Source organism: Carassius carassius, chromosome 40 (assembly GCF_963082965.1).
Source record: "Carassius carassius chromosome 40, fCarCar2.1, whole genome shotgun sequence".
Lineage (NCBI taxonomy): Eukaryota > Metazoa > Chordata > Actinopteri > Cypriniformes > Cyprinidae > Carassius > Carassius carassius.
This window is the reverse complement of record NC_081794.1, coordinates 16,776,419-16,789,591: the sequence shown is the minus strand read 5'-3', so window position 1 is coordinate 16,789,591 and position 13,173 is coordinate 16,776,419. Positions and strand designations below refer to the sequence as shown.

Sequence of the window (13,173 nt, the reverse complement as noted above, 5' to 3'; positions counted from 1 at the left end):
TCTGAGGGTTAGTTTGATGCGACTAATCGGAATCTGAATGTATCCAATCTCGACCTCTGCCTTTTCTGCGCGGTTACCTGACGAAGGTTCCTGGTAACCTTCACATCATGCCAGGCATTGTCATTAAATTTCCCATTGACGGGCTCCACCAGGGCCTCGAAGGCCCCAGAGCCCAGGTTGATGACCAGTGAGACGGCACCATTCTTCAGCGCCAGGTTGACGTAGTCTGCAGATTTTCCGGTGTGGAGCATCAGTCCATTGCGCTGCAGGGTCTTGAAGGAGAGCGTAATCTCATCGCTACTGCTCTGGATGGGGTTCGGGGACAGGTCGTAACAGAAATACTCTGAACCCTTGAAGGTGGCCACATACTCTTCCCTCTCTGCAATAAAATAGATAAACAAAGCAGGTAAGCTGGGAACATACCAATGTTTCGCATTAGAAGAGATGCATTAATACCAATACAGTGCAATATAAAAGTTTACTTGGAAAGATGAGCCATCTCATTTGACCCATCTATTGATTTATTCAAAAACACAATAAAAATGTGATTCATGAATACAACGAAGAATCAAACCTAGGACACATTTTTAATTTCTGAAATAAAATTACTTTATGTCGAGGTGATGCAATGTAGCGATTATTTATTAAAAAACTTTGTCATGATCCTTTATTACTATGTCTGAAAGATTATTACTGCATATGAATGAAAACCATATGTCTGTCAAATCAACAGTAAAGTTCTCCAACCAAAATGCTAGAAAAAAAGGAAATGACATCATAGAAAGGACACCTGCTGACCCTCATGACTGTGTGTCAAGATCAATACGTCTCTTAAAATATCACATAATTTGAACTTTTCATTACAAAGCAAGGTTGTAAAATGCCATGTGCATGCGGCTTCCCAAAAGCATGGTATTTATGATACTTATGAAATAATAATTCATGACATTTAAAAAAAGTGTAGAAAACAAAAAAGTTTGTAACAAAACACATATATTCACACCTGTATTCAAGATTTAAGCAAACTATGCTATTTCTTATTTGTTGAATCATATGACATTTTTAGAGTCATTAAAATTAAAACTTTTCTTGAAAATGCTATAAAAGTTTTCAAAACCATATGGATCCAACACTAAAGCACCTTTACTTTGTTGTGGACAATCTTATACGTCATTGACCCTGTAGCCCTCCATCACATAGTCATACAGAGCAGCTCACTTACCGTCATCTATCTGCTCCCACACTTACTGGACACGAGACTTGCTAATTTCAAATCACCTACTTATACAAAGCCAAATAAAATCTGAAGTCATACTGAAGGGGTCAAACATAGTGGAAACTCACCACAGTCGATCTGAGAGTGATTGGTTGCTGTCAGTACACACACACACCTACACACCTAAGAGATTGAGGTCAGGGCCATCTTGCTCATAAATGAGAACCAAGGTCCTTGATAATGGTGACCATAAATAAAGCAGCCACACATATCAGGACATAATTACCAAATCAGTCAGCGAGACCCATTACTGTAAGCATCCTGGCACAGAACCCAGGCGCACACACTCTCACTCCTCTTCCCACTTGCGCAAACAACTCCGACTGTCACCCAGATCCAAGTGTATTTTGGGAACTTGGTTAAAATATTAACTGAAGAGGCGCCCATTAATAAAGTGTGAAGTCCTATCTCCACAGCTACTTTCTTACCGGTAAATACAATTACATTATTACAGAGCAGAGCTGAGTCTACTTCTCATCAGGAATATTAATGACTTTAACAGGCAATTTACAGCAAGACTGAACCAAATTACCATAAATCCAGGAATCTGCAACACAATTAACCTAACACACCATAAGACCAGCTCATTTGCTCTGGAATTATCTGGAATATTCTTAAGATAAACCCTGGAGATATCAACAAGGCTCATTTACTCCATCTCTTTCTCCATTCTTCATCACCCTTTCTATGTCCACAGCGAGTTAAATAAGCTTTTTGCCTCGGGTGATGAAGTGTGTGTGTGTGTGTGTGTGTGTGTGTTTGTGCACAAAGAGCCAAAGGGTAGTGCTGTATCTGGCTCTCTTCCACCTCCTCTATATACCACTGAGTCAGCTATAATGTGACTCAGTGCAGGAAGGCGCCCACAGAGTCGCACCAGCACATACAAACTGGCTTTTGCACTAACACACACACACAGATTTTTATTGGATGCCCAGAATAACTCCAAAACGGCCTTCAGATCTCCATTTCGATGCCAGTAACAGAGTGCTTTATGAGTCTTTCATCGCCATCGGTCTCTGTTGTGACTTCCCAGTCCCAACTCTCATCAGATTTGATCTCTGCAATACTCTTACAGGAAATCAGATCTTCATCTTCAAGAGTAAATAACCAGAAAAGCTCATTTAAATACAGCATTAGACTATCTGTTGGATAAAAGTGGCCTCCAATCACCTCTCCGCTCAATAGCACCTAGCAATTTGCTCTGATTTCTGGCTTACATAATATGTATTTTCTGTTTGTGCTTTAAAAAGCCATATCCTACCTGTTCTTATCATTTATTTTTGGCAGTGTCTATTTACACCAACCTTGGTAAAAGCTATTTTCTCTAACCGCCACTGCTCAGGCAATTTACTCTTCGTACAAACAGCACATTACTTCCATTTGAACTAAATGCAAGCAAGATGTTATTTGTTGCCATTTACCCTTGACGAAACCTATATGTACTGTAGCTTTTTTTCCTATAATGTAACTGTAGTACATTTTCACTTTAGTCTAAGGTAGGTCCTTTTCTTTGAAGGCTCGAAGAACAATCCATGACATCAACTGCTGTATAATTTGTCTATCAACCTACTGACATTGCATTTTTTCAATGTCAATTTTTGACATTGCATTTGAAGATGCATAGTAGCTGTGATATCACCGTCTCACCCCCTTTCTGCTGCTTTAACTCTACTAATCTGGCGTAAGGCAAATTCTGTCATATTTTAAAGCTGATTAACATGAAAATTGAAACATGTAATTGTTATGATACATTTAATGTTAAGGATTTAAAAAAATAATAATCTTAATTGTACACTACCATTCAAAAATTTAGGGTTGGTAGTAATTTGTGTTTAAAAAAAGTTTTATATGCTCAGCTGCATTTGAAATACTGATAAAAAAACTGCAATATTGTGCAATTTTTTTAATATATATTTTTTAGTTGAATACACTTTAAATTTAATTATTCCTGTGATAGCAAGGTTGATTTTTCTCTAGCCATTACACCAGTCTTCAGTATTACTTATCATCCTTCAGAAATCTGTCTAATGTGCTGATTTGGTGCTCAAGACACATTTCTTATTATTGTCAATGTTGAAAACACTCATGCCAAACAGCCAAACTTTTGAACAGTAGCGCATATTTTAAACTATTAATTTATAGGGTCTCCATGTGATGTCCAAAGTTAAATCTTAGAACTAAACCAATTGAGAACCACCGCTTTAGCTTCTGTTTGCACTTGTGGAGTGATGCCTTGTATGCTACTGACTGAGCAATTATCTCTTCATCAGCTTAAATTTAGACAGGAACGTTGGAGGCAGCACGTCTGTGGGCTTGTTACCTCAAAGCTGCTACAGGCGACAGCCTGTGAACGCCAAGCACAGCCAGTCAAGCATTGAGAACTTCCATGCTACAGGAAGACAAGCTGTACTATGGTTTCCTGTATGGTTCCCCCTCACCGTTTCAAAGAAGACTTGTATGAAAGCTATTATTTAATGACCCCCCAGTAAGGGTGGAATATAAAAAAAGAACGTCTGACAATAGTGTCAACTTTAATTATCTGTATAGTGCTGCACGTGATAAACGCAATATGACAGAATTTGTCTAATTAGCAGTACTGCAGGGGTGGTAATGAATTAATAAATGTTTCTATTCAACAACAGACATCTCAAACTCATTTTGACCTACCCATATCTTATTCTATCTAAGCCTGAGGATTTTATATATATATATATATATATATTTAAAATGGACAAAAAAAAAATATTTTGCAATCACATTATATACAATGGCACAATCTCCAAGGGTCTCAGCCAAGAGGGTCTGGCTGCAGACTTGCACTTGCACTCTGAGACTTGCAACTCTCAGACACTTGTACTTCCGCTAGTGACATCACTTGCAGACTTTATTTTTTTATTTTGTTGAATATTTTATTACTTTTTGTTTGAATTTCCCAACATTTTATAACAGTAGCCAGGTGGTGAAGACAAGAAAAAAGAAACTAAATTACGATGTCACTTGCAATCGCTACTTGCACTCTCTGCTACCTGCGACACTTGCAATCGATACAAATCGTGCGTGTTGCCAATGGAGACAAGATGCTGTGGTGGTGATTAAAGTTTTAGTACTATAATGTACGGAGTCCTGCAAAAAAAAGACAAGACCAGCAAATCCGTGGCCAGGACACCAGAATATGAACGCTTGCACTTGAAATCTCTCGCTAAGCGTTTTCCTCCCGCTTCTCTACATTATTAAAATACATAACTACCGTATTTTTCGGACTATAAGTCGCACCTGAGTATAAGTCGCATCAGTCCAAAAATACGTCATGATGAGGAAAAAAACATATATAAGTCGCACTGGACTATAAGTCGCATTTATTTAGAACCAAGAACCAAGAGAAAGCATTACAGTCTCCAGCCGCGAGAGGGCGCTCTATGTTTTCAGTGGTAGACTACAGGAGCACTGAGCAGCATCTCTGGCAGCATAGAGCGCCCTCTCACGGCTGTAGAAGGTGATGTTTTCTCTTAGTTCATTTCTCTCGGTTCATGCCAAAGTAATTTTGATAAATAAGTCGCACCTGACTATAAGTCACAGGACCAGCCAAACTATGAAAAAAAGTGCGACTTATAGTCTGGAAAATACGGTAATATGTACAGGCAAACAGGTGAGCCCAGAATAAACGCAACATGCTAAATTTCGTGTTAAGCATTTTTCCATATAGAATAAACTGTCTACAACTCGTTTATGTCACTGTCTTTGTCCATTAAGCTACATTATGTTTTATTTATAATGATTTTCTATAGGAGAAAAATGTTTAATGTACAATTTAACGCACTGCGTTCTGTACTCGTGTGCTTGCCTGTACGGAGCTGATCCTTTTAAAATCACTTAATGCATTCCATAATGCACGTTCATATTTGCTGGTCTGTATATACGTTGAGTCAACAACAAGACATATAGGCATGGCCTACTGAATTGCCTTTATCCTCTTAGTCTGTTATTAGGCCACATTAAGCGTTTTGCTGTATGGGAGGACAAAGTTTGCGCATTGTGTTCATAGCCATCTACTTGCCTTGTACTACATTAAATAATAACTATATATATATCGAATTTGGTCTTTTAATTGAACTTAATGTATCTTAACACATTATGCCATATTAAGTGTTTGTTTTTTCTACGGGAAGAAAACGCTTAACGAAAGACTTTGTGCATTGCGTTCATATTCTGCTCTTCTGTTGCCACGGATTTGCCAGTCTTGACTTTTTCTTGCAGGACCCTGTACGTTATAGTAGTAGGCCTACTAATTTAGTTTTAATCATTTAATCACCACCACAGCATCTTGTCTCCATTGGAAACATGCACGATTTGTGTTGATAGCAAGTGACGTCACAGGTAGCGGAGAGTGCAAGTGGCGATTGCAAGTGACATTGTAATTTAGTTTCTTTTTTCTTGTCTTCACCACCTGGCTACTGTTGTAAAATGTTGAGAGATTCAAACAAAAAGTTATCAATAAATAGAACAAAATAAAAAAATAAAGACTGCAAGTGACGTCGCTAGCAGAAGCACAAGTGTCTGAGAGTGCAAGTCTGAGAGTGCAAGTGCAAGTCTGCAGCCAGACCCTTCTCGTCTCAGCAGCAACAAAGCTGCTTCACAAAACAGTCAGCATTAATAATTGACGCTGAGCATAAAACTAATTAATTTGGGGCTTTTAATATGTCCTTATAAAACTACCCCAAAATGACACTTTAAAATAAAATCTGAATGTGTCTAGTTAAGAAAAAAAAAGAAAAGAAAAAATGTCAGCACTAAGCCACAGACTTATGCGAATTCGCAATCTGTGGAGAAATACTGCACTGTCATTGTCAAGTGTAAATGATACACCTGTCATTCATGTACCTCTGTGGCCACAGCTAGCTTGTGCATTCATTTTATCTATGCTTTGATTCTTCCTGTCTTTGTGTTTAAGCCAAACGTCCTTTATAGGCTCTCCAGAAGTATGTTATGGCGAATCACATATAGCTTTCCCACCATGACCCCCTTCGCGCTGTAGGGAATACAAGAGCGGAGATAAACGACAGTGGGGCTGAAAGGGAGACTGAGGCTCTGGGCACAGATAAATCTAGTGGGAGGATACACTACTTCAAGCTAGCCCACTAGATCAAGATTACTCAAGATTACTTACAGACCCATTCAAGTAATAGCTTAGCCACTTGTATTTTATCTGCTTGGGAAGGGGGTTAGGGTAACAGCATACCATTAAACACAAGCTATCATGTTTTTTATTTAATAATGATGTCTAACTGGACCACAGTATTAAATCACATATCTCTACACAACATTCTGTAGCCTAACTGTTTGGGGTTAAAAATTTCTTTCTCTTTTAGTCTTTCCAAATGTCACACTTAATTCAACAAGTTTCTTGCCATTTAAAAAAAATATAATTATAATTTTTTTTATGTATGGAAAATATAAGAAGCTTGTTTGTTCTGCTAAATATTGTCTTTTGTCTTCCATACACAAAAGAAAGTCAAATTGATTTTGGATGACATAAATACATTTTTGGCTAAACTAATTTTGAAACATTTTTGAGAATGTCATCTTTTTCTAAATAAAAACCTTGCTGCATTGTCGAAATGCTGTGAGGAAACTCCCTTCAAATCTCTTGGAAATACTGAAGTTGCAATCCATTCTGGGGAGAAGCAGAAGCAATTAAGTAAGCTTATATTACATGCATGTGTATTCACACATTTCTTTCTTTCTCTTCCATAACACATCCACTCTTCCTATCATTTATCACCAGCCTTTACTTCGCCTCTCTCCATTTTTCACACCTTCTTTCCCTGAGCCTCAAGCCTTAAAATTCGAGCAAAATATTGTCCTCCAATCTAATTCATAGTAGGTACAGAACATCCCCAAACAATTTGCACTCAGTGTGTGTATATGTGTGCGTGTGTGTGTGGTTTGAATGTTAATTGTGTGACACTCACCTCACCTTCACAGGATTAAATGTAATCTGTTGACAACGACTCAGTGTGCCATAAGATATACACTTTTGCATCTAAATTTATAGTACAGTATGTACCCGTCACAAGATGTTTCTAATTGTATTTGTTTACTATATTTAGTACTGCCATAATGAAACATTATGTAAACTTTTGAACAATATTAATGTATATACAGCATATATAGAGTTAATTTTGTTTGATTAATTCATCTTTTTATTCAGCAATTAATAAGACTGCATTAAATAGATAAAAAGTGACAGTAAATAAAATTATAATATTTTCTATTCAAACACATTTTATTAAAAATAAATTACTTTTTTTTAAACTTACCATTGGTAAAGGAGTATGGTTTCCAAAAACAAACAAAAAACAAAACACATTAACACATTCCTTTTTTTAATTGCAATACCATTATACAGTATTATTGTTTTAATACATCTGATCAAATTAATGTGGTCTTTGTGAGCACTAGAAAGGTATTTAAAATATATATATATATATATATATATATTTATATAAAAAAAAATATATATATATTTTCTGTGGTTTCTTCAGGGCAATAATAAAAAAAACAGATTATGCAAGAGGTACACTTTAAAAAGTATATTAAAAGAATTTTGAAGTACGTTTTACAAGAAAATAATATTTCAGTTATATTTCAAAATTTAATGTTTAATTGTGTTACTTTTTTGGGTAATTATTTAGGAAACTTACTAGCAATTTCTGAGTGAAAATGGTTTCGAACCAAATCCTACAGAGGAGTATGTAAACCAAATGTACATCACTGCAGATTCAGTATGTATAGGGGCTATAAGAGTAAAGGAGAGGAGAGGTTTAAGTGGCTCCCAGTGAGCAGTACACTCACTCAGGAGGCTTGTTTTGCCACTGGAGATGATAGCACAGTGAGTTAATGAGAGCAGCTCCAGAGCAGCTCCAAAGCAGCAGCCGAGTCTCAATCTAACAACGGCAAGAAAAACAACAGGAGTGACAACAACAGAAGATAATAACACCGCAATTACCAAAGCTAAATATATAACGGGGGCTATGGACCGTGGACAGCAACAATACCATTAAACTGACTGTGAGGTCTAGTTACACTGCCAGTGAGCTCTTTAAGATACTAAGAAGTGCCTCAAGTACATTCACTGCATCAACTGACATAATATAAATACATATTGTCGGATAGCAAGGAGCCATTACGTCCATAATTCCAATTAATTTCCTTGTGTGATGTTTTTCCCACCAACGTTCAGACTGAGTGCTATATTACATGTGACAAGTTTATTCAGTTTGCTCAGCCGCTCCGACCTTGATAAGGCCAGTTATCAAAATTTCTCCATCTCAAAGCGCAGCCGAAACCCGTCAAGCTATTCTGAGCCGGCGCTATGGAGGAGCGTTTCACACTCGACTGGCCACAGATGTGTTTTGTTGAATATTGATTTATTGTTTGATTGATTATTCCTCACATCATAAATCTGCCAGTGAATGGGATCCGACGGCGAAAGACACAAAAAGCACAAAAGACTGGCTGCCTCATTATTTCTCCAAATGGCAGCATTTCCATTTTAGGGAGAGAAATGATATTTGAGTCTGGGATAAGAGCTCATATCTGTTAAAAATTAAATTGGTTTGGAATATCATTCTAATGATTCAGTATTGATGAGACTGAAATCACATCTTTTACAAATTGGTATGTGCAAATACTGCGCTTTTCCACCTTAAAACATGAAATGCATAATCGATTTTGGCAAACTGATCTCCAAAAAACATAATTCATAATTTGTTTCCATTCAAAAACGACAAGGCTGGTTTCGTTTTTGGAGGTTGAAAATGCATTCACTCATCTGAGATTCACTGAAAAAAAAATCCAAGTTTCATAGCTGCAGTGTTTGTGAACAAGGAGTCTGATTATCATTCAGAGAAATGGCACTATTAAATGTCTTCCTATATTCAGCTGTGACCAGACACCTTTAGCTAAATGCTCCAAACACATATCTCTCAAAAAATAGCTGTGAATCTGTGGAACACGCAGCGCGAAGTCACAACTCACTTCAAAAACGCTCTATCCACCTCCACAGCATCTCATTACAGCCTTTCTTATGCAAATTCAAGGAGACAAACCGGCGTCACACAGACACACAGCCTGCCATCCTTTGGGCATCTCTTCCTCTCCTAACGAATCTGTCTCAACTTTTGAACTCCCTTTTCTCTAGCTCTCTCTTTCTTGCAGGTGTGGAAGCTCAGCATTTTTACACACTGGCATTTTCTAGGACACCACATTAATTCGAGAAGCCCGTGGTTGAGTGACGTAAAATCCTCAGATCTCATCTCAATTTCACGGAGAAGATTCAGTTCATACAGCATCTGGAAACCAGCCAAGAGGGTGATAGAAAACAGATTCTTCCACTAACGATATTTATTTCACAGCTCTTCTCGAGAAACCCATGCGGGCACTTTTATTTTGAAAAGTCCTCCTCCATGCGTTGGGACCTGTCCGACCTGTCAGCGCCAGCTACCTCTCTGGAGCATCAAACCAGCAGCCAACCCTCTCACTCAGTCCCTGCCATATGTCCCAGTGTTCTGCCAATTCCTTGCACACAAGACCTCAGAGCACCCCATTAGTGAATGTGTGTATGTGTGTGTGTGTGTGTGTGTGTGTGTGTGTGAGAGAGAGAGAGAGAGAGAGAGAGAAAGAGAAGAGGGGGAGATGGGGAGTGAGACGTGGTTATAAACATACATCGAGAAAAACAGAGGTGGGGAGATGGAGAGATCAGCAGAAAAAAAGAGCACCAGAGAGAGCAAAAGTAGAACAGAAACACGCTGAACTGAGTAACAGAGAGGATCAATCAGGAGAGAGAAAGAAAGAGATGCAGTGCAAGAGAAAGATAGATGTTAAATAATAATAAATAACTCATCCATGTAGTTATTTTTAGAAGTGGCAACATTGCTATCCAATGATTGGCCTGACTATATTATATTCATAAAATAATATTGACTAAAAACATAAGGTTTATCTTTAGTCATCAGTCGTGACTCGTAGAGTCATTATTTCAGGAATCTGATTATATTGACTGTGCTGTATAATTTTGATTCACTAAAAAGAGCCTGCTTGTAAAACTCATTTATTTGGGAAATTGGACTTCACTGGTTGCCCAGTATCATTTTGATTCACTGAAAATGTGAGTGAGTCTTTTGTTCACAAATTGGGCTACACTGGTTAAGCTGCATGTTTTTGATTCACTAAAAAGACCTGGCTTATAAGAGTTATTCATTTGGAATTTGGGCTATAGGCCTACTGGTTATGCTGTATGTTTCTGATTCTCTCTAAAAAAAAGAGCAGAATCAATAGCGGAGTTGCACTGCCATTGAAGAAGTAATTTCCAGAAATTACAGTAATTTTTGGAGCAAATCAGAAAGTACTGTAAGTACATGCAAACAAAGCTGACCATAATTAACGATGGACAAGAAAGCCAATGATATTCTTAAACAAAAAACTCCATTTGTGTCCAACAGAGGTCAGTCAGTCATTCAGGTTTGGAATGGCACAAGGTTGAGAAAATAAGAGAATTTCTGTTTGGGGTGAACTGTTCCTAAAAGAAAAACAGGAGGTGGGCGTATTCAGACTGTCAAGATTCCCACGGACAGAAGGAGAGATTTTGAAAAAGGTGTTCTTTGTAAACTCAGTCAGAGCTCAGTGCTGGATGAGTGTAATTTGATGTCATTGTCAGACCGTGAATGTGGATACATGGGTCTGTGCTGATATTGAATAACAGCAGGGAGGAAAGCTCAGAATCTCAGTACTCAGAGCTCTACTCTCTCTGCTGAAGCTCTCCAGCATGGATGCAATATGGCATACAGTCCATACGTGCCAGAACAGCTTCGCAACTGATCAATCCACACACGTACACAAACACACACGTTCATTATAGACCTTCCCATTACACCAGAGAGTGCCTATAGAGCCAGCATGCAGCGCTCTCTCATCCCTACTGCATATCAATGCCATTATCTCAGACCTGTATTTCCAACCCCTCTGCAGATTGCTAAAGTAAGCTCTGTTTGACGCTGTGTGGAAAGCTGTCCTCTCAGCACTGTTGTATTTTTAGAAGCTTGAATATGATAACGTAACACAGTTCTCTGCTAGTTTGTGTCTTTAACTGCATTTCTCTGCTTTTGTCAGTCAGACTGTAGGTTATCGATCCTCTACATTTACACTAGATCTGTTTAAGGTAACCACTAATGGAATGACCACATCGTTTGTACCATTTCTCCCAGGTGTGACCCTCAAAGAGTTGCTACCATTTCTTCTCTACTTTCCTTCATGAAGCTCTCTGAACTCCATATGGAGGAGTCACTCTCCCATGCAAGCAATTGCAAAAGCAAAATTGGCAATTGTGAAAATGAGTTATGTTTGCCAATATTCTATTAATAGACATAACATGAGTAAGAGTGCTGGTGTTGCTGTGGTGATACTCTGGCCAATAGACCAGACGTTAATTCTGAGATGGTAATAATAGAATAGACATTAATTTTAAGTGACTTACATTTAAGGCATCATACTGTCAGTTGCTTATTTTTGCTTGGCCAGGAAGAATTGCTCAAAATGAAGAACAGCAGAAGGAATTAGTTGAGCTAATTCAATGATTTGCTCATAAAGAAAGTGACTTGTTTAGTTCCAGAATGAATTCGTGTTTAGGAATGGATTGGTTGAATGATTCACTCATAAGACAGGCACTTGTTACATCTCTGAATGAATTGGTGTTTTTGAGCGAATTCCTGATTCACTCACAAAGTCACTTGCCTGTCTAAAATTCTGCCTTGCTTTCCAGTTAAAATCTTAATATTAAAATAAGGTGAATGGAGAAGCAAAATTGTGAAAAGGTGTGACCACAATTACCATTTTTCAGCAAGTTTTTGTGAGCAATACCAGTCATTTAAATAGTTAAGGGAAAAAGAAAAAATATATATTTTCCCATGCAGATTTTGTTAATCAAAAAAGTGACTTCTCTGTGAGTTCACTTCAAAAGTTAACCATGGATTTAAAAAAAAAAACACATGGTTACTATAGTTATATATACTATAGTACTATAAATCATGTTATCCACAAACTCACCAAGGTTTTGCTACACTATCCATAGTTTAACTATGGTATTTATAGTAAATTGTTTATAATACGAGTAATCAATACACCAAAAACAACATGGTAACTACACTTTTGCTACAATAAAATCATGACTAATTTTAGTAGGGTTGCCACCCAGTTGACAACAGATAATAGACATATTTGCCCATTTAATATTGTAGAAATTTTACCACATCTTATAACAGTAAGACTTGTTTTCACTGAATAGAGCTTTATAGAGCTTCCCCACTGGCAAATTTGTGATGTTGTTGTTCTTAAATTTAGTTAAATTTATGCTTAAAAGAGAGAGAGTGATAAAGAGAAAGCCAGCAGGGTAAGAAAAATACATTAGGAAAAATAAACATTCAAGGCATTCTCTTATGCAATCTTGTTTTAAGGATATTCAAATTTCACTGGATAATGAAACAAAAATACTGATTAAGAAAATGTTTTGCAGTTTGTTGGGTCAGTGTGAACCAGGCATAGCTTTGCTTGCTCCCTCTTTTCTCTCCTCTCACAGAAAGTGTGCGTGCTTCTGTCGCTCCCATAGCCATTTTACAATCCATGATGGAAGACTTGATGGTTGGCGCTGCAGTGCTGCACACTGCTTCACAGTGAGACAGCACCACCCGAACACACTGCAAAATGTGATTAACACATCAGTGTGCTTTACACATGTGCTCTTCTCCTTCAATTCTCCAGAGAGACTACAGACTGGGGAGGGAAGGATGGAGGGAGGGTGTCGCAAGCCCCAATGGTAATTGTTGGTGCAGGGGAAAACAAGAGCA

At 37.7% G+C, this 13,173-nt stretch overlaps 1 protein-coding gene across 19 annotated transcripts in view; it reads right to left on the bottom strand.

Moving 5' to 3' along the window:
* Positions 1 to 13,173, bottom strand: part of LOC132122239 (neurexin-1a) — a 175,692-nt gene that overhangs the window by 115,065 nt on the left and 47,454 nt on the right. For all 19 annotated transcript variants that reach the window (XM_059532247.1, XM_059532250.1, XM_059532261.1 and 16 more), the window contains one exon: positions 78 to 379. In XM_059532247.1, the coding sequence (XP_059388230.1) occupies positions 78 to 379 (302 nt within the window). The remainder of the gene's footprint in view (positions 1 to 77; positions 380 to 13,173) is intronic.